Source organism: Bos indicus x Bos taurus, chromosome 16, assembly GCF_003369695.1.
Source record: "Bos indicus x Bos taurus breed Angus x Brahman F1 hybrid chromosome 16, Bos_hybrid_MaternalHap_v2.0, whole genome shotgun sequence".
In the NCBI taxonomy this organism is placed as follows: Eukaryota; Metazoa; Chordata; class Mammalia; order Artiodactyla; family Bovidae; genus Bos; species Bos indicus x Bos taurus.
The window spans coordinates 74,875,863-74,898,399 of NC_040091.1; the positions used below are offsets into that span (position 1 = coordinate 74,875,863).

At 40.8% G+C, this 22,537-nt stretch overlaps 1 protein-coding gene across 28 annotated transcripts in view; it reads right to left on the minus strand.

The window, feature by feature from the left end:
- The window catches only part of LOC113906936 (membrane cofactor protein), a 39,106-nt gene extending 38,614 nt beyond the window's left edge, over positions 1-492 (minus strand). For 21 of the 28 annotated variants that reach the window (XM_027565758.1, XM_027565759.1, XM_027565744.1 and 18 more), the window contains exon 1: positions 162-451. In XM_027565758.1, the coding sequence (XP_027421559.1) occupies positions 162-282 (121 nt within the window). In that variant the 5' untranslated portion in view covers positions 283-451. Of the gene's footprint in view, positions 1-161 lie in introns of all 28 variants that reach the window. The other 7 variants (XM_027565757.1, XM_027565755.1, XM_027565754.1 and 4 more) reach the window with 2 other exon arrangements.
- Between the last annotated feature and the right edge of the window lie 22,045 nt (positions 493-22,537).

Genomic DNA, 22,537 nt, shown 5'->3' on the forward strand with positions numbered 1-22,537 from the left:
CTCGGTACACCTTCCACCCCAACTCCTGACGATCGCGGGGGGACCCGGCCCCGCGCCTGCGGCCCGAGCCACGAAGGCTCCCAAGCAGCGTCCAGCCGGCCGGCCCCCACGCTCCCCGGGCCCGCTCCAGTCCCCCTCCCCGGCCAGGGCGCACACACTACCGGAGGACGTGGGCAGCAGGAGCAGCGGCGCCAGCAGAAGCACCCAGGCGAAGCGCCCAGAAGAAGCCAGTCTTTCGGGGCGGCGGAGCGGCGCCTTCAGCGGGGTGCAAGACGCCCTCATTTTCGGGGAGACCAGCGGGACACCCAAGACTGCTCCGCAGAGACCTTGCTGAGTCCAGCTCCCCGCGATACAGGACCCGGACGCACCGGCGGCGCGGGCAGCCTAAGCCCGAGGCGCACCCAGAGCCCCGCGGCGCACCCAGGGCGGAAGTGACTCCGGAGAAGGGGGCGGGGCCGATGGGCAGGCGGCCCCCCTCCCACAGGCCTGCAGGCCCCGCCCATGAGCGGGGAGTGCCGCGCGTCCGGGGGACCCTGACAGCCTCTAGCTCCGCCCCCTGACTGCCTCTAGCTCCGCCCTCTTGCGGACCTACCCGGAAGCTGCTGCGGCTTGCGGGAAATAGCTGGTTTCCCCGGGCCTAGCTTTGTTAAAGGGACTGTTAACGCCCTGTGCAGGAAAGGTGGAGCGGAAACTCGCAGTAGCGTTGTCATCGGTGTCCGTTTTCCGGAAGGCTGGATTAAAGAATAAAGGACAGAGACCTAAAAATAGAACCCTAGAGCTCGGGCAAGGGGAGCAGACACCCCCTCAAGACTCCAGTTTGACCCTGGGATCCAGAGTGTCAGGACACCTCTGCCCTTGCTCAGACTTTGGCATGTGTCAGTGTCAACTATAAATCGGCACTTACCAAGAGCCCTGCTGACGACTGAACAGCAAAAGCATTTGCCACCTGCCTCTAGGGAGATTGAAACCCATGCTCCTAGAACTGTTGACCTTCAGCAACCCCTGAGGCAGTTCAGGGTGGAGTGAGGCTCTCTGTTCTCCAGGGAATCTGGTGGGACAGGTCTTTAGGTAGTTGAATGTTTTTAGGAACAGGTTCTATGATCTCAATCCTTGCATCTCCTCGTGGCTAGACAAACACTGAATCCCTTCATGGTGACATCAGATCCTCATGACTAACAAATAACTTTTGTAAAATAACTGCTTCATGGCATTGAGCTCCCCCTTCACCAAAACTTTATATATTGACTTTCCCCCACTGCCGCTTTGGAGCAGTCTCTCAGAGCTGAGGTGCTGCCTTCCAGGCTGCAGTCCTCATGTTGCCCCAAATAAAACTTAACTCACGACTCTTAAGTTGTACATCTTTTTTTAGTCGACATCAGTCATACTTTGGGACAATAATTGAGATTTCCATGGCTGAACGTCTGCTACTGGAAGTTTCTCCTGGCCTGATAGATATCAAAATCACAAAAGGTTTGGCCATTGCTCTCCCAACTGCTAAAGTCAGTTCAGTTCAGTTGCTCAGTCATGTCTGATCCTTTGCTACCCCATGGACTGCAGCTTGCCAAAAGTTGATTAGTCTCCCCTGTAATTCCCAGGAGAGGACCCTGGGAAGGTAAATTATTAAATAACACCAGGCCGTTAGCATATGAGGCCTCAACTCTATGGCCTTGCTTTTGAATTAACTAAATGTTTTATTGAAGATGAAATACACATGCATGAAAAAACCAAGGATAAAGGGTGCCTTAAGCGCCATATTTCTGGAAGCAATGAATGTCGTTAGAGTTGGAATGGGTAGGAATTAATGAGTGACAACTTTTCTGATGAACCAATCTCTCAATGCTGGAAAATGAAGAATGAGTAAAATTTATTTGTAGAGTTGTGAGTAAACCTGTATGACTAGTAATAGGAAAGAAAAGTAATGTGACCGTTATTAAACAGCAGACAAAGGAGTTGACATTTTCTTGGTAATAGTTGGTAAAGAATAAAAATGTCAACCAATGTGTAAACATTGCGGGCTGGGGGAACCAGTACCCTCAAACTTTTAGTTTTTAACATCACTTTTGCTTGGTTTAAAAATTTAAATGGACATGACTTTGAAACCACTAGGTCCATTTAGAGTTTCAGTTCAGTTCAGTCGCTCAGTCGTGTCCGACTCTTTGCGACCTCATGAATCCTAGCACGCCAGGCCTCCCTGTCCATCACCAACTCCCGGAGTTCACTCAAACTCACGTCCATCGAGTCGGTGGTGCCATCCAGCCATCTCATCCTCTGTCGTCCCCTTCTCCTCCTGCCCCCAATCCCTCCCAGCATCAGAGTCTTTTCTGCCGGGGTCAGCCCCGGCTGATCCAGGGAATTTGAAGGGGAGATGGCTTTGGCGAACTGGATACAATAGCTTTAATTAAATATTAATCAAAGATATAAAGAGTCATGGAATGAGGATAGCTCAGCAGGAAAATTCAGTGGAGAAAAGAGGCTGAATAACTTGGTTTACGCGGAAAATCAATATAACCTGTGACATCAGGTTAGCTCTGACCACCGAGGCCACAGGTGCCCTCTGGAATAGTGGAAGGTGCCACACCTTAGACACCTTCTAGAGTGAGTCTTAGAAGCCCAGGCAAACAAGTGGTCGCAGAGGACCTCTGCACTCCAGATGGGTATTCAGCCAGAATGTGAAAGAAAGAATGACATGGGGAGACCAAGCTTCGGTGAGCTAGGCCCGTAGCTTTATTTTCAACAGGGGCTTTTATACCCTAAGTTGCACATAGAGGATAATAGGGGATGTGAAATCATGCAAAGTCAGCAGTCTTTGATCTTTATCGAAACCAGGGTATCATATACAAATGGTTTAGGTGATTTACATCATCTTCTGGCCAGAAGGCCTATTAACATTTTATGACTTTGACAAAGGTTTGTCAACCATAAGACTTATTTTCTCTACGAGTAATTATTTTAAAGTTTGGTGCCATCCTCTGAAGATGTTAGATAAAGTTGCATTCCTATAGGGCAGAGGTGCAGTGGGTTTACAACAAAGGAAAGAATTTATTACCTTAAGGGTCTAAAGTTACTAACACCAAGGCCACTACTTATTTTTTCTACACACCAACTATATTAATTAATACACATTCAAAGATACCATACAGGGGATGTGGAAACTTGGCAGCAAGCATTGGCTCATCAATGAAATCTACTAGTTTCATTCTGACAGTTTCTAACTCTCCGAGAGGCTCTAAGCTATTTGAATATCTTAAGCTTCCCGTGCCTCTCGCAGCTGGGAGACTGTAAACAATCGTATGCATAGCTGTAGGAGTCCAGGTAAACTTGTCAGGCAAGTTAGAGAGCCATCTGAGGGGTTTGGATTTAAACACTCCTATTATGCCCAGGAACTTTATTAACTGGAGCTGTAGGTTAACTCCTTTTCAGAGAGAGCAAGATGGTGGTGGGGGACAGCCCCCCGTAAAGTCAGAGGTTAGAGCACAAAGCAGTAAAGTAGGCAGACTCTGGTTTTGGGGGTAGATGCTCGAGAATATCCAGGGGGACTCCTGAGGCTCGATCCTGCCTTTGCATATGCCGAGCCTCCTTCCTCATGACCTTTGCCACGGGCGGAGTTCCTCACGCTGGCTCCTGGCACTTTTCCAATGAGTCAACTCTTCGCATGAGGTGGCCAAAGGACTGGAGTTTCAGCTTTAGCATCATTCCTTCCAAAGAACACCCAGGGCTGATCTCCTTCAGAATGGACTGGTTGGATCTCCTTGCAGTCCAAGGGACTCAAGAGTCTTCTCCAACACCACAGTTCAAAAGCATCAATTCTTCGGCACTCAGCTTTCTTCACAGTCCAACTCTCACATCCATACATGACCACAGGAAAAACCATAGCCTTGACTAGACGGACCTTTGTTGGCAAAGTAATGTCTCTGCTTTTCAATACGCTATCTAGGTTGGTCATAACTTTCCTTCCAAGGAGTAAGTGTCTTTTAATTTCATGGCTGCAGTCACCATCTGCAGTGATTTTGGAGCCCCCCAAAATAAAGTCTGACACTGTTTCCACTGTTTCCCCATCTATTTCCCATGAAGTGATGGGATCAGATGCTATGACCTTCGTTTTCTGAATGTTGAGCTTTAAGTCAACTTTTCACTCTCCTCTTTTACTTTCATTAAGAGGCTTTTTAGTTCCTCTTCACTTTCTTCCATAAGGGTGGTGTCATCTGCATATCTGAGGTTATTGATATTTACCCCAAGGAAATCATTAGAGTTGTAAACAAAGATGTATACTTTTGGAGAAAATATAAACTCTTAAATATTTGGCAGAAGTATAAGACTTTTTGATAGGTATCTTTTTGAAATGAAATTTTGTACAGCAAGAAGTGTATAAAAAGAGAAACTATGACATACTAATAAGTTGAAAAAGCAAACTTCAAATCAGTGTGTGCTTTTTGGCATTCCTTTTATTAAAATAGTATATTGACACACTTTTAAAAAGAGGTTACTTGAAAATAAATCAAAATTAACAGTTGATAGGCTTCTGTATATTTCATTTTTGTGTATTTTTTAGTTTTCTGCATTGACCCTTTATTACATTTGGAATCAGGTAAAAAAAAAAAAAAATCTTTTTTTTTAAATCCAACCTGTATATCAACTACTCTTTTGTTCACAGGATGGTGGAAAAAAAACCTGTATCACATAAGGTTAATGTATGAGAGGATGGTAAGGAAAGAAAGCTCTTCATGTAAACCTCAAATGTATCTTCTGTAATTATAGAACTTTGTATATATTTTAAACAGTTTGTATTAAAGATTTTCTGGGCTCAGCAAACTTTGGAATTTCTGCTTCCTCCCAGATCAACACATGTTTGGATTCTTGGGAGAACATACAAGATACTAATTGTGAAGGCGATGTATAAAATGAACACCTTAGTATCTTGGGTTATAAAATTCAGATACTCCATGATGACAATTAAAGGAGGTATAATTAAGGAGACAGGGAATAGGAAACTCAATGAAGGGTAATTGTCGTCTTTGTTATTTCTTATAGTTGTAAAACAGTGATACAACAGAAATGTTTTGTGGCTCAGTGTTGGCACTTAAGAAAACACATTTATTCATTGTTCTCTGCAGCTATCAGTATATAATGTTATATGTCAGTTATAGCTGAATAAAATTGAAAAACACTTCCAACTTATTTCTAGTCTTAGAAGTAAAGAAAATTTAAAAGGAGAAAAAATGACTACTGTTTGGTTTCCTAGTTACAAGTGCTATATTAGATCCAAGAATTGGGCTTTGCTGGAATTTTGTTTCGGTCAGTGATATTTCTGGGGTTCATCAAGTCATTCTTAATATAAATGAAGAGTTTTACATAGATTTCTTAACTTATTTTGATTTGACTCAAGGGATGCTACATTTGAAAGGTTTTTGAGCCTTGTTCCCTATTTTTCTGAACAAGTGCCATGGGGCAGAGATTGTTTTCTTGCTGTATCTCCAGTGTTGAGGCAGTTCTAGACTGATACTAAGTGCTTAACAAATACGCATTAAATACTGAATGAAATAAATGGATGTTGCTGTCAAGTGCTTCTAACATATTACTGCTGTTTCTCCCCTAGTGAGGATTTACCAAATGCTGGAAAAATTCTGAGAAATTTTGATTTTAATAATGTTAGGTACTGGGAGCAAAGCTGGATTTGTCTCTGAAAGGAATGAAAGGAATGTCTATACAGGAAACTTTCCTGAATCAGGAATGGCGAGCTGACCTCTGAAGTGGGTCCACTGTTTAACACTTAGCCTTGAAGAGATCATTTTAGTGAGAGTTCAAAGGGAGAGTATTGACTGTCAACTTCCTAAGGTTCTGAGAGGCATAGAACTTCAGAGTCAGGCTTTGAGTGAAGTAGGAGCTTAAACACTAGTGGTTCCTCCAAATTTCCCAAAGACTTTGTCAAACTGCCAGCAAGAAAATGAGGAGAGAATAGAGAGTATGATTGTTTGTAGACCAGATTTTGAGCTCTGTAGTAGCTCTCCTGTAAGCTTTAGGAATGGCGGTACCATGGAGGGAGGTGTCTGGGGATGTCAGTACATAAAACAGTGTTAGATATCCTTTTCCTCCTAAATTGGTTTATTTACATTTTGTTTTTCAGAGGTGGGGTAGCAGTATGAAGGGGCCTGTAAATGCTCTCGGAAGAGGCTTTCCCCTCTTTTTTTGTTGTTGGTGTTGGTGTTCAGTCACTAAGTCCTATCCTTTTCTCTTTGCAAACCCATGGACTGCAGTATGCCAGGCTCCCCTGTCCTTCACTATCTGCCAGAGTTGGCTCAGATTCGTGTCCATCGACTAAAAAGATACACAACATGAGAGCTGAGTTAAATTTTATTTGGGGCAAAACGAAAACTTCAGCCCAGGAGACAGTACCTCAGATAGCTCTGAGAGACTGCTCCGAAGAGGCAGTGGGAGAAGGTCAGTGTATGATTTTGGTGAAGGGGGAGTTCAATGAAATGGAACTCTTACTTTACAAAAGGTTTTCTGCTAGTCACGAGGAGCTGATGTCACCAAGAAGGGATTTAGTGATTTTCTAGCCATGAAGAAATGCAAGGATTGGGATCATGAAATCAGTTCCTGAAAATATCTAGCTACCAGAAGAAATGTTCCCCCAGTTTCCTGGAGCACAGGGTGCCTCACTCTCCACCCTGAATTCCCCTGAGGGAGAGTTGAAGGTCTGCAGGTGCAGCAACAGAGGGCTCAGTCTCTGCAGAGGCAGATGGAAAATGCCCTTGTTGCTCAGTCGCTGGCAAATGTTCTTGGCAAGTGCCGATTTGTAGTTGACACAGTGAGTGATACTATCTAACCAGCTCATCCTCTGATGCACTATTCTCGTTTTGCCTTCAATCTTTCCAGTGAGTTGGCTCGTCCCATTAGGTGGCCAAAGTATTGGAGCTTCAGCTTCAGCATCACTCCTTTCAATAACTAGTCAGGGTTGATTTTCTTTAGGACTTGACTGCTTTGATCTCCTTGATGTCCAAGGGGCTCCGAAGAGTCTTCTCCAGCACCACAGTTCAAAAGCATTGATTCTTTGGTGTTCAGCCTTCTTTACGGTCCAACTCTCACATCTGTACGTGACTGTAGGAAAAACCATAGCTTTGACTATATGGACCTCTGTTAGCAAAGTGATATCTCTTCTTTTTAATAGGCTGTCTAAGTTTGTCATAAGTTTACTTTCAAGGAGCAAGCATCTTTTAATTTCATGGCTGCAGTCACCATCTGCAGTGATTTTGGAGCCCCCCAAAATAAAGTCTGTTGCTGTTTCCATTTTTTCCCCATCTATTTCCCATGAAGTGATGGGACCAGATGCCATGATCTCAGTTTTCTGAATGTTGAGCTTTAAGCCAACTTTTTCACTCTCCTCTTTCACTTTCATCAAGAGGCTTTTTAGTTCCTCTTCACTTTCTGCCATAAGGGTGGTGTCATGTGCATATCTGAGGTTATTGGTATTTCTCCCGGCAATCTTGATTCCAGCTTGTGCTTCTTCCAGCCCAGCGTTTCTCATGATGTACTCTGCATATAAGTTAAATAAGCAGGGTGACAATATACAGCCTTGACGTACTCCTTTTCCTATTTGGAACCAGTCTGTTGTTCCATGCCCAGTTCTAACTGTTGCTTCCTGACCTGCATATAGGTTTCTCAAGAGACAGGTCAGGTGGTCTGGTATGCCCATCTCTTTCAGAATTTTCCACAGTTTATTGTGATGCACACAGTCAAAGGCTTTGGCATAGTCAATAAAGCAGAAATAGATTTTTTCTGGAACTCTCTTGCTTTTTCCATGATCCACAGATGTTGGCAATTTGACCTCTGGTTCCTCTGCCTTTTCTAAAACCAGCTTGAACATCTGGAAGTTCACAGTTCACATATTGCTGAAGCCTGGCTTGGAGAATTTTGAGCATTAATTTGCTAGCGTATGAGATGAGTGCAATTGTGCAGTAGTTTGAGCATTCTTTGGCATTGCCTTTCTTTGGGATTGGAATGAAAACTGACCTTTTCCAGTCCTGTGGCCACTGCTGAGTTTTCCAAATTTGCTGGCATATTGAGTGCATTAGGAGTTAATAATTAAACCACCTTTTCTGATGTTGGTCCTGGGAGCTCTGCCATCTCTGCTTGCACCTGGTAGGCACCTGCCAGTCAGTTGACCTTCTTACTTGTCTGTGACCTCAAGAGCTTTACTGTGGAGCCACACCAGACACAGGGATCTGGAACCCCGCCAGGCACAGAGAGGAGGGCATTTCTCGGAAGGACCACGCACTCACTTTGTTTCCTCTTGGTTTTCAGAAGCTTCGCACTGTAAACATTACAAACCATATTCCACAAGTAGGTTTGCAAAGATAAAATCTTTTATTCCTTTCTCATTATAATAGTGGAGACAGTACATTTCAACATCATAGACTTAAACTAACTTACAACTCACACTTAACTGTACAAAAAGTCAAGCAAAACAAAACAAAATTAGAATGCTAACATTAGGAATAGCTTTCAAGACCAGTTATTCCAGACCCTGCTTTTCAGATGAAAAATGTAAGGCCAGGGTTGAAAAGACTTGCTCAATAATGCAAGTTAGGCTATATAATATTTTAGACTTTTATATGTATCTTTTATATATACAGCATTTCCCAGAGATAGCTGATGTAATAGAAAAAAATCACACAGATTCCTGCAGTTACAAAGTCTCAGGTATCAGATATTTGTTAATCTAATTGCTCACCAACCTACTCCATTTTGGGGGGTGGGAAACAGAACATTTTTTTCTTGTGATAGAGAATTTTCATTCTAAGGAAGTTGCATTTCTGTGCATTTAATTTCTAGGTCCTTTAAATGTTACTTCTTCAGAAACCCAAGAATAAACAGAGATTACTAAATTTCAACTAAGTAGAATGTTTGAGCATCTTTTCCTATATTTATGGGCTACCTGCCTTTCTTTTTTGAGTTACCTGCTTGCATGTCATTTACCCGTACTTTAGGAGGTTGGGGGAGGGTTAGTCTTTGAATAGTTGATTCTTTAGAGAAGCCAGTTACCCTTTATCTGTAATATAATTTCAATTTTTTTGGTCACTGTTTGTCCATTGACTTTGCTTATGCTAGTTTTTTTCCTATGTTGCATAATTTCAAATTGAAATTCAAGTTGGTGTCCAGTTCATTCTTTATATTTATCAAGGTAAATATGGCAGAAGTATCTTCTAAAAGTAGCTGTTAAAGTCCAGAATTACACAGAAGTTAGCAGTAGTCATACATGGATCTATTTTTAAATATTCAGAAATATACTGACTTTTCTAGAGGTCATTAGCAAGTCTCACAATATCATTCCATATAAATTTTAGATCTAGAAAAATGTGGACCATAGAAATAGAACTGCCTTATGACTCAGCAATCCCACTACTGGGCACACACACCGAGGAAACCAGAATTGAAAGAGATACGTGTACCCCAGTGTTCATCACAGCACTGTTTATAATAGCCAGGAAATGGAAGCAACCTAGATGTCCATCAGCAGATGAATGGATAAGAAAGCTGTGGTACATATACACAATGGAGTATTACTCAGCCATTAAAAAGAATACATTTGAATCAGTTCTTAGAGGTGGATGAAACTGGAGCCTATTATACAGAGTGAAGTAAGCCAGAAAGAAAAACACCAATACAGTATACTAATGCATATATATGGAATTTAGAAAGATGGTAATGATAACCCTGTATGTGAGACAGCAAAAGAGACACAGATGCATAGAACAGTCTTTTGGACTCTGTGGGAGAGGGGGGGATGATTTGGCAGAATGGCATTGAAACATGTATAATATCGTATATGAAATGAATCACCAGTCCAGGTTTGATGCAGGATACAGAATGCTTAGGGCTGGTGCACTGGGATGACCCAGAGGGATAGTATGGGGAGGGAGGTGGGAGGAGGGTTCAGGATGGGGGACACATGTACACCCGTGGCTGATTCATGTCAATGTATGGCAAAAACCACTATAATACTGTAAAGTAATTAGCCTCCAATTAAAATAAATAAATCTATATTAAAAAAATAATAACAATTTGGATTACAAAAAAAAAGACTCCAGGGCCACTTATTTAGAAAGTATCAATACATGTTTATTAATTTGATAAATTCTTAAAAGTCATGCTTTCTTAGTTAATTTAGTTTATTCTGAATCCTTTAAAAGTAAGCTAGCTAATTTTATGATAAAAATTATTCTTTTATTTAAATATTAGTGTTTTTTATATAGAACATAATACAAAGTACTTTTGAGCTACAGTTTAGGAAATATTAATTTCCTAAATTTTCTTTCAGATATTTCCCTTAACCCACTCTCTGTAATCATTTAATGCCTTTTTACTAAACAGAAATTAATTTTTTCCTAGAGAAAGTGAAAACTGGCATAGCATAAACCTTACTCCAATCTATCTGTATGGATTGGGTTCTCCTCTATAAAAGAAAAAGAAGGTATTTAAAAAGGAGGATACCTGTGTTTATAAAGAAATATATCTGAAGAAAGATTAGCAGAAAATGAATTAAAATATTAAAGTGGTTATCACTAGGTAATATATTTATAGGTAACTAATCAGATTTTCATATCTTCCTCCTGTGTTTTCCAAATTCTCTTCCATGAGCCCATTCCATGTTATAAACATTTAAATATAAGAAAGAAAAAGGACAAACGTGTAAACAGAAATCCTCAGTGACAGCTCCTTTCTTTAACTAATTGAGACTGCTTATACATCCAGAGCGTAGTTTCCCCTGACTAGATAATGTGTGCTTTCAACACAAGAGAAGAGAGCGGAGGAGTGATCGGAGACCAAACGAGAGGAGGGAGCTTCAGGACGTGCTGGGAGAGCTTCTGCATCCTCAGGTTCCCGTGTTTGTATCTCTGTGTGGTCACTTTTAAGGTTTTAGGGATCTCAGATCTTATTCTGTTGAGAATAACCGGCTCCTTGTCAGTGTTTTATTTCAAGATTCCCAACTTTATAGTGCTTTGTCAAAGAAGGACACTGAAATCCCAAGTCCCTTTATTTAGATGACAGCATGGTTGACAACTGGCCTACCCCAGAATTTATATGCTGATAATCATGATGCAAGCAACATAAATAACAAGTTCAAAGGAAGTGTTTATTGCCTTCTATGGTTGCTATGTTGGGAACTAGAAAGTATTGCCTAATATTGAGAAGATAAGTGAGAGTAAAGAGTAACTTGACCTTTCCTCTTGGTTCTTTTGTCAAAACAAAGTGTCCTCCAAGTTGAGTAACTAAAAAGAGCCTCATTCTAGAACACATACAGGTCCTTATTAACACAGAATATATTTTCTTGTTTCTTTCTCTGAATGATGGTTTTGTTAGAGGAAATGAACAGGAACTGGTAGTGTGCAGGAGGGTCAGCTTCCAAGAGCATGTCCTCTTTTCCCGCTCACAGTCAGGACTGAAAGAAGTTATTGTATAATCCGAGATATCAGAATGTTCTCTTGGCCGTGCTGGTGCCTGGCTCTGGTTTTGTAAGACCAGGAACACTGTCCACCAACAGACACCCATGATGAGGGCTGTCAGTTGATCTGACACTCCCAGTTACTACTGATTGCTCATCATTGTTCTACTTCTACTTCATAAGGCTTTCCAGCATCATGTGTTACCTGCATCATCACTGAATATTCTCATGGCCTTCAAAACACAGCTGTGTATTTGGAGTCTGCTTCTTCAATGCATTGCCATCTCTGCCCCTCTGCCTGCCCTGGGTGCACAGGTGTTAAGCTTGGTACAGACTCTGACTTCGTGTCTATGATGTGTTACCACAAATAGTTAACCTTGCTCCTTTGGAAGACTGTGGCCAAGACTGCAAGCTTAAAAGAAAACATTTTGAGAAAATTATTATTAAAAGTCGTCAACATGCACAATTTGAGATGCACCTTGGTATAAAAGAATGATTTCAAAATGTTGAGGATAAGTAAAATTTTGGTAAGTTCATTTTCAAGTACTTACCGTATACTTCTTGTTTGATTAAGTCTATACTCAGAAATGTGGGGACAGTGAAAAAAGTGATCCTTCCTCATAAGTTAATTTAGTATGGGAAAGGAAATACATAAGCACAAAATTTGATACATTCTAGTTAACTACTGAGTAAAGAATGAATCATGAGCAAGCAAATGAATGTAATACCATTACTAGGTAAAAAAGCCATGAAATATCAAATTCTATGAGATGTGTTTAGATAAATGTTAGGGGAAATGATAGGGGAATGTTTTTCATTTGGTTAAAAAATATACAGTCAATATAATCTCAAGTTATAACCTTGCAAATGTAAAATAAAAAAGAAGCTTAAAAATACTAATTACTGGGTAGAGGCTTTTACAGGCAATTTTAATATTCTTCATATTTTTCTGTATTTCTGTGCTTTCAATAATGAGCCCATATTATTTTAAAAATAAGTTATTTTAAAATGGTATAGAAAGTAAGTGCGTTGAGTTCCAAAGAATGATATCACTTTGCACTGGAGTTATTTGGGAGGGTAAGTGAATTCTGAGCTGGTTATGCAATTTAGATAGAAGAAAGGTGAAATGTGTTTTAGACAGGCAGCCTGGCAGGAATGAGACCAAATCCAATGATGTTTTCAGATCGCCTATGAAATATTTTTTCATTGAACTCTTGGAAAGACAATATTGCTTCTGGGTCTGTTCTGTTTATATTTGGTGACAACATGGCTGCCTATGGAACAGATTTGCACAACTTTTCCATCCTAGCATCCCAATATCAAGAATCCCTCAGAAGAAATGGAGTAGCCCTCATAGTCAACAAGAGTCTGAAATGCAGTACTTGGGTGCAATCTCAAAAATGACAGAATGATCTCTGTTTATTTCCAAGGCAAACCATTCAATATCAGAATCTATGCCCCAACCACTAATGCTGAAGAAGCTGAAGTTGAAGACTTCAATGAAGTCTGTGGAGACCTACAGGACCTTCTAGAACTAACACCCAAAAAAGATGTCATTGTCATTATAAGAGACTGGAATGCAAAAGTAGGAAGAGATACCTGGAATAACAGGCATGTTTGGCCTTGGAGTACAAAATGAAGCAGGGCAAAAGCTAATAGAGTTCTGTCAAAAGAATGCGCTGGTCATGGCAAACATTGTCTTCCAGCAACACAAGAGAAGACTCTACACATGGGCATCACCAGATGGTCAATACTGAAATCAGATTGATTATATTCTTTGCAGCTAAAGATGGAGAAACTCTATACAGTCAGCAAAAACAAGACCAGGAACTGACTGTGGCTCAGATCATGAACTCCTCATTGTAAAATTCAGACTTATATTGAAGAAAGTAGGGAAAACCACTAGACAATTCAGGTATGACCTAAATAAAATTGCTTATGATTATACAGTGGAAGTGAAAATAGATTCAAGGGATCAGATCTGATAGACAAGAGTGCCTGAAGAACTATGGATGGAGGTTCATGACATCATACAGGAGGCAGGGATCAAGACCATCCCCAAGAAAAAGAAATGCAAAAAGGCAAAATGGCTGTCTGAGGAGGCCTTACAAATAGCTGAGAAAAGAAGAGAAGTGAAAGGCAAAGGAGAAAAGAAAAGATATACCCACTGAAATCAGAGTTCCAAAGAATAGCAAGGAGAGATAAGAAAGCCTTCCTTAATGATCAATGCAAAGAAATAGAGGAAAACAACAGAATGGGAAAGACTAGAGATCTCTTCAAGAAAATTAGAGATACCAAGGGACCATTTCATGCAAAGATGGGCTCAATAAAGGACAGAAATAGTATGGACCTTACAGAATCAGAATATATTAAGAAGAGGTGGTGAGAATACACAGAAGAACTATACAAAAAAGATCTTCATGACCCAGATAATCACGATGGAGTGATCACTCGCCTAGAGCCAGACATCCTGGAATGAGAAGTCAACTGGGCCTTAGGAAGCATCACTATGAACAAAGCTAGAGGAGGGGATGGAATTCCAGTTGAGCTATTTCAAATCCTAAAAGATGATGCTGTGAAAGTGCTGCACTCAATATGGCAGAAAATCTGGAAAATTCAGCAGTGGCCACAGGACTGGAAAAGGTCAGTTTTCATTTCAATCCCAAAGAAAGGCAATGCCAAAGAATGTTCAAAGTACCACACAATTGCACTCATCTCACATGCTAGCAAAGTAATGCTCAAAATTCTCCAAGCCAGGCTTCAACTGTATGTGAACCGTGAACTTACAGATATTCAAACTGGATTTAGAAAAGTCGGAGGAACCAGAGATCAAATTGCGAACATCTGTTGGGTCATTGAAAAAGCAAGAGAGTTCCAGAAAAACATCTACTTCTGCTTTATTGACTATGCCAAAGCCTTTGACTGTGTGGATCACAGCAGACTGTGGAAAATTCTTAAAGAGATGGGAATACCAGACCACCAGACCACAACTGAGTGACTGAACTGAACTGATCCCAATAGCAAAAGAGGAATGCATCACCCCTGAGCCTTAGAGGCCCAAAGCATCTCTTGAAGCACAGTATTCTCTCTCTTATTCATCTTAGAATATCCTGGCTTATTTGTCTTCTGCTCCCTTATTATATATTTGTTTTAATATAGAAATAATGCTGTTTTCCATTTAAACTACTGAAATAACATTAGAAAAAATATTCTCCCAGGAAGCCTTGTCATGTTTATTGCATTATTTCTATATCCTATTTGTATAGCAGCCAAGCACTCCCAGGACATATGCAAACACCCTTAGAAAAGCATTGTTAAAGCTTCAAAAAATAAATTACCAATTCGGAATTTTTAAAAAACAAGGCATATTTCATTTTTTCCATTAACAGTCATGAAAAACAAGCTGCTTGACAGAAACAAACTGACTAGCAACCAGAAAGTAAACATGTTGTTCAGTCACTCAGTTGTGTCCGACTCTTTGTGACCCCATGGATTGTAGCACGCAAGGGTTCCCTGTCTATCAACATCTCTCATAGCTTGATCAAACTCATGTCCGTTAAGTCAGTGATGCCATCCAACCATCTCATCCTCTGTTGTCCCCTTCTCCTTCTGCCTTCAATCTTTTCCACCATCAGTCTTTTCTAGTGAGTCGGCTTTTCGCATCAGGTGGCCAAAGCTTCAGCATCAGTATTTCCAATGAATATTCAGGGTTGATGTCCTTTAGGATTGACTGGTTTGATCTCCTTGCAGTTCAAGAGTCTTCTCCAACACCACAGTTCAAAAGTATCAATTCTTTGGTTCTCTGCTTTCTTTATGGTCCAACTCTCACATCCATACCTGACTACTGGAAAAACCATAGCTTTGACTAAATGGACCTTAGGTGGCAAAGTAATGTCTCTGCTTTTTAATATGCTGTCCAAGTTGGTCATAGCTTTTCTTCCAAGGAGCAAGTGTCTTTTACCTTCATGGCTGCAGTCACCATCTGTAGTGAATTTGGAGCCCAAGAAAATAAAGTCTGTTACTGTTTCCATTGTTTCCTCATCTATTTGCCATGAAGTGATGGAACCAGATGCCATGATTTTCATTTTCTGAATGTTGAGTTTTAAGCCAACTTTGTCACTCTCCTCTTTCATTTTCATCAAGAGGCTCTTTAGTTCCTCTTTGCTTTTTGCCATAAGGGTGGTGTCACCTGCATATCTGAGGTTATTGATATTTCTCCTGGCAGTCTTGATTCCAGCTTGTGCTTCAGCCTGGCATTTCACATGATATACTCTGCATATAAGTTAAATAAGCAGGGTGCCAATATACAGCCTTGACATTCTCCTTTCCCAATTTGGAACCAGTCTGTTGTTCAATGTCCAGTTCTAACTATTGCTTCTTGACCTGCATATAGGTTTCTCAGGAGCAGGTAAGGTGATCTGCTATTCCCATCTCTTGAAGAGTTTTCCACAGTTTGTTGTGATCCACACATCCAAAGGCTTTAGCATAGCTGATGAAGCAGAAGTAGGTGTTACATAGGCCTTTCCAAATTCATTTCTATTTAGGAGAAAATTGACCTCATCCTGTACATTATTGTTTAGAAAAATTTGAATTGCATGTAACTTAACTGTAAAATGTCTCTCCCATTTCCTTATCTTTTCCTGTGGCCCCTTCTATTGTTCTCTGTTAAATTTATAACTTCAAACATGTATGTAGATATAAAATCCAGATTTGGATTAATGCACACTGATAGGGGAAAAGGGTAGGTCATAAAGAAAGGAAATTTACTTTAAAAGGTGATGATTTTGTTTCTGCTTCTACAGCAATGGCCTAATCCCTTTCTAGTGCTTTCGGTATGGTTCCTGAAAATGCCCTAAGGATCTTATGGATAGGAAATTTTAGGACTCCTGGCCATAGCTGGTGAATTACTCTATAATAAAGGCAACTGAAGTTTTGCATTTACAAGAAAACCAAGAATTGAAATGAGATACCCTGTGATTACAGAAAAGATTTGAGAGGATGAGTGTCTGTTGGGAGAAAGACCTTCTTGAGAAAAGGGTGTAAAGCCACGGCTTAAAGGAGAAGAATTTTTCCTTGAGAAAAATCTTGATAGGCTGATATGATAGAGTTCAAGGGTTGACAAACTTGTCCTTTTATGGGCCATAAGTCAATATTTGGCTTTGTGTGTCATGCAGTCTCTGTGGCACGCTCTCAGGTCTGCTGTTGTGATGTGAACGAGCCGTAGACGTTGAGTAAGGAATGTATGTGCCTGTGTTTCAGGATAGATATTTGCAAACAGTGGTGTTTAGTTCAGTGTTTCTGCTATTCAGTCTCAGGTGTGTGCCCCTTTTGGTTGTAGCCTAATTTCCCTTTCCACTCCAAACCCTAAGCAAACAGGGACATGTGTATTACAACCGCTTCTGGTAAGGCTACTTTCAGTAGGTGGGATGATGGATAAGGTCTGGTATAAGCCCAAGTGGAGGAGGACAGAAAGGAGAAAGCAGTCACCGGAGGCCAGGAGAGGCCAAGAATTCAGTGGACGTCAGAGCAGGGGAGGAGGTAAGGCCAGAGTCTCCACAGGACCCTTAAGAGGTTCTGCACGTTTAAGGGAGTTGGAGGGCTTGGGAACTCACCCAAGGAGTCAATACTTAGATTCCACACGAGAAGAAAAGCTTACTATTTCTCCAAGTTTATAGCATAAATGCAAAGTATAGGAATGTTTTGGAAAAAAAAAACAATCAAAAGCACAGTGCCTGTGCACAGCCCTGACAGTTATCACCCCTAATCACTGGAAAAACAAGAACCCAAGAAAACAACACTTTGTTACCACTTGTCCGACTAATGACGATTCATATTCAAATCCTGTTTTCATTTCCAACATTTAAATTGTTGAAAAACATTTGAGTTCAGTGTGTGTATTAGGTGCTTGATATTTTCTTGATTTGCAGAGTTTGAGGATGGACACTACTGCTTTCTTTGAAATGTAATTGGATAATCACTTTTTTACATTTTTTCATCTGTTATTGCTGATTGGCGATGGATAAAAAAATAAGAAAAGTTTATCAATTATATGTTTCTTATAATTCCTTAAAAGAAATTATTAAAGAAGGAAATGGCATGCTACTCCAGTGTTCTTGCCTGGAGAATCCCACGGACAGAGGAGCTTCAGACTGTAGGCTACAGTCCATGGGGTTACAAAGAGTCAGATGCAACTGAGTGAACTAACAACTTAAAAGAAATTAGATAGTAGCTTTCATTTTTTAATTTAGAGCATAATTTGCCTTGAGTTTTTGAAATATTTGCAGTGTCTAAAAGGAAAAACATGACTAAATCCCAGCTTTCAAGGCTAAATACTTATTAGGAAATAATAATAAAACCATACCTACTGTGTCTGGGCTTCCCTGCTGGCTCAGTGGTAAAGAATCCACCTGCCAATGCAGAAGACATGGGCTGGATCCCTGGGTCGGGAAGATCCCCTAGAGAAGGAAATGGCAACCCACTCTGGTACTCTTGCCTTCGAAATCGTATGGACCGCGGAGCCTGGTGGGCTAGAGTCCACGGGGTCTTGAAACAGTCGGACGTGACTTAGTACTAAAGAACAGCAATCCACTGTGTTAGAAGAATCTAAATTGCCTATTAGACCAGGGCCCATGCCTTAAACAATACCTTTCACTATTACCAAAGTAATGTGATTACTAAATATTATTCACCACAACATTGTGACATGTAGGCTTCACAATGTGAATGTCATTGCGCTGCAATCTTACAAGGCTTCCTTCTTCCCCTGTAGTGAAGATACACGTTCTGTTTTCTGTGCAGTTAATACCCACAGTTAGGAGAGCGGCAGTAGTTGTCCTGAAGGTATACGAGAACTGACAGCAAATAGAAGTATTGTATTTAATCGCACTCTTAAATGTCAGTAATTTTTCCTGACATCCATCTGAGACCCTGTGTTAAATGAAGTAGAAACTTCAATTTTCCGTATTTTATAAGCAAGGAAATTAGAATTCAGGTAGGATAAGTATCTGGATGGTCTCATAGCTAGTCAGTGGGTGTGAACACGGGTCTTAGCGATTGCAAAGCCCAGCGTCTTACCTAATACTCCTCTGCCTCTTTGTGGGCCGTTTAATAAGCACTTCATTTTACATAAGTGAAATGATGAATCATGCAATACCAGTACCTTTCGACTTCAAGTCTGGGTTGTCGTTAGAGATTTAAGAATAGAAGCACAAGAAGTTCCCTCACCCCACCGCTTCCAGATACGTCCTCACTCCTCAGTTACTCTCTCCCTCCTGTGGAGGTTAGATGATGGCATCACTTGAGATGGAAGCGGAGACTGTGAGTCAGGAGCAAAGTTTCCACAGGATAAGGAAGGTCAACTTGAGATTAGGCGTGAGGGAGCACAGACGGCTGGACAGTGGGCTTCCAAGGAGCAGTGACTAAGTGCTTAGGTGAGTAACGGCACGAAAGTGGTCATGGGTGCTGGGAGGTACACACGGTGTGAGAAAATACAACCTTAGTGAGTATGTGTTCAAAGAATGACTGAGCAGGTGATTGATGGTGGCTAATGTGAATTTTTTTTTCCAGTAGTTATGTATGGATATGAGAGTTGGACTATAAAGAAAGCTGAGCACTGAAGAATTGATGTTTTTGAACTGTGGTGTTGGAGAAGACTCTTGAGAGTCCCTTGGACTGCAAGGAGATCCAACCAGTCCATCCTAAAGGAGATCAGTCCTGGATGTTCATTGGAAGGACTGATGCTGAAGCTGAAGCTCCAATACTTTGGCCACCTGATGCGAAGAACTGACTCAATGATTCTGGGAAAGATTGAAGGCGGGAGGAGAAGGGGGCAACAGAGGATGAAATGGTTAGATGGCGTCACCGACTCGATGGACATGAGTTTGAGCAAGCTCCAGGAGTTGGTGATGGACAGGGAGGCCTGGCGTGCTGCAGTCCATGGGGTCGCAAAGAGTCGGACACAACCGAACGACTGAACTGAATGTGAATATAGGGCAATGCAGAAAGCCTTTCCAAAGAGCGGCCTTAATAGTTTTGAATTCTACACGTAATACTAATGAAGACCTATGGCTTTATCTAACTGTGGACAAAATAGTGTTTTGTACAGAAATGAGAGTGGATTCAAGGCGGAAACAGTGGCAGAGATTAACAGGCTCTGTGGAGCAGTCTAACATTATTTCTCAGTAATCAGTGCATAACTTATCTTGTTTAATACTTGTCACAAATTATTGATGTATTGTAGTAAATACAGAGTAAAATATCAAATATGCTGATAACAGTAATTTTTTTTCACCATTGTCCTGAATGGTAGGGCTCGGGGTAAGGAGTTTGGTGGTGACCAAAAAGATGACAGAGGATTTGATGAGTGTGGAAAAACCCAAAGCAGAGGGTGGGAGATACACAGGCTAAATAGACATCCCGAATCTGGGAAAGCTGAGGACTGAGGAGTCATGTGAAATCCTCAGTAATGTGATGTATCTAAAGCAAAGTTTGCTCACTCAGCTCAGTGTTCGTAGAGTGAAACGGTGAAACCTGGGGTGAGTTTAGGACAAGTGGGAGGTGTACCGTTTAACATGGCAGCAAGCTGTGGCAGCATCTCCTGAGGGACAGGAGTGGCAGCTTCATCCATCAGAACCCTTCATTCTCAGGGCACAAAACCCCTAGAAGGCATTGCTAACTGATCACCACGCCACTTTCCTCTGGATACTAAACACACCTGAGCTCACTGACCAGTGTTTGTAGCTGGTATTTCCCCTGCTAACATCGCTGTCTGGCTGCTTCATTCCTAGTATCCTCTCTAAACTGGGCATGAAAAAGTATCTCCTTAAAAAAAAAAAAAAAAAAAAGCAATTAGATGTTTTACTAAGAAATTAAAATGAGAAAAAATAAATATACACACACACACCCAGGAAGATCTCAGTGAGGTCTACTCTAACCATTGTGTTAAAGATTGCACGTCCCCCACACGCGTGTTCCTGAGGTCTCCTCCTCTGCTCGTTTACTCATAGCATTTATCCCCTGTGATATGGGTGATCCAGGTGGCTCAGTGGTAAAGAATCCACCTGCCAATGCAGGAGCCACAAGAGACCCAGGTTCGATCCCTGGGTTGGGAAGATCCCCTGGAGAAGGAAATGGCAACCCTCTCCAGTATTCTTACCAGAATAATCTCATGGACAAAGGAGCCTGGCAGGCTAGAGTCCATGGGTTCACAAAGAGTCAGACATGACTGAGAAACTCAGCGTGCACACACGCGCATCCCCTGTAATATAATTCATTAATTAAGTGTCTTGTTTCTAGTGTCTTCCTCCACTAGAACAGAAACTCCTTCTAGGCAGAGAAGAAACTTCTGCATTCTGACTATTTAGGCTTAGAATGTCCTTCTCTACTTTAAGTCATGCATTATTTGTAAGATGAAAATAAATGACATTTTGTTACCCCAAGAAGTGAATCAAACAAAAAATATTTTTTTAACATTTTGAAATTTTCATAAACAAAATTTAATAGGTCTCATTCTGAATTGCTTGTTATCCCAAAAAGTGAAGCAAGCCAAAAATAAACGTTTTAAAATGTTTTGAAATTTTCATGAATTACACATAATAGGTTTCATTATGAGATGTTTACACATTTTGGAGGTTTGCTCTCTGACCTTTAAGATCAAAGAGGACTATGATCTTTTCCCCAGCCACACTCTCGGTTGCCATTTGTCAGAGAGAGAATACTCCTCCATGGACGTTACATGTTTATAGAACCTGAAAAAAACAGCAGGCAGGTCTTAAGAGATGGAATACACAAAGAAATGGTATGTGATCTAAGATTGATCAATAAGATTATAAGATAATGATTTCTAAAGAAGTGCTTTTATGAAACGGTTATCAAATCTTGTTTATGTTTGTGGATGACTAATATGAGCTTATGATCTTAAATTACCTGGGTGAAACAAGTCAACAGTTAGACTTGGGAATTTGACCCTCCAGTTGATGAGCAAGGTGTAGGAATGAGGATGAAATAGTTGAAAGGGAGGAGATCCTTCCCTTTAGGTCACTGGCATGTCCAGGCACAGCCTTAAATACCAGGAGGCATTAAGAATATAATAGGCAGCTTGGACAAGGAGAGAGGTTTGAGAGAAAATGAGGGAGCTGAGGCAGAGTTGAACAAGGTTTATTTCCTACATGAAACTATTCCTTCAATATTGAGAAAAGTGTTTATTTCATCTACTATAAATAACCAACACAGAAAGCCAAACAAAATGAAGAAACAAAGGAATATCTTCAAATGAATGAACAAAATAAAACCTCAGGAAATAATGAAATTGAGGTGATTTATTTACATGATAAAGAATTCGAAGTAATGGTCATAAAGATGCTCACCAAACTGGGGAGAAGAATGGATGAATGTAGTGAGAATGTCAACAAAGGTTTGGAAAATAGAAGAAAGTAAATAAGATAGAAGTCACAGAGCTAAAGAATACAAAATAACTGATCTGAAAAATACAATAGAGGGACTCAACAGCAGACCAGATGAAGGAGACAAAGAATCAGTGTGTCGGAAGACTGGGCAGTGGAACTCACCCAAGCAGAGCAACAAAAAGAAAAAAAAAATAAAAAAGTGAGTATACCTAAGGAATCCATAGACCACATCAAGAAGACTAACATTCATATCATAGGGATCCCAGGAGGAGAAGGAAAAGAGAAAAGGGCAGAAATCTTATTTGAAAAATAATGACTGAAAGCTTCCTTACCCTGGGGAAGGAAACCAACATCCAGTTCTATGGTGCTGGGAGAGTTCCAAATAAGGGGAACCCAAAGACACCCACACCAATACACATCATATTAAAATGTCAAAAGTTAAAGATAAGAAAATATTATAGTGTCCAGAGGTGTAAAACACCTCGTTACATACAAGAGAACCCCATAAAACTAAAGCTGGCTTTTCAGCAGAAATTTTGCAGACCAGAAAGGAACAGCAAGCACAATGTAAAGTGATTCAAAGTGATAAACGAAAAAACTCCCAACCAAGACTACTCTTTACCCAGCAATGTCATCACTCAGAAATGAAAAAGAGATAAAGAGTTTCCCAGGCAAGCCAAAGCCACTAGATCAG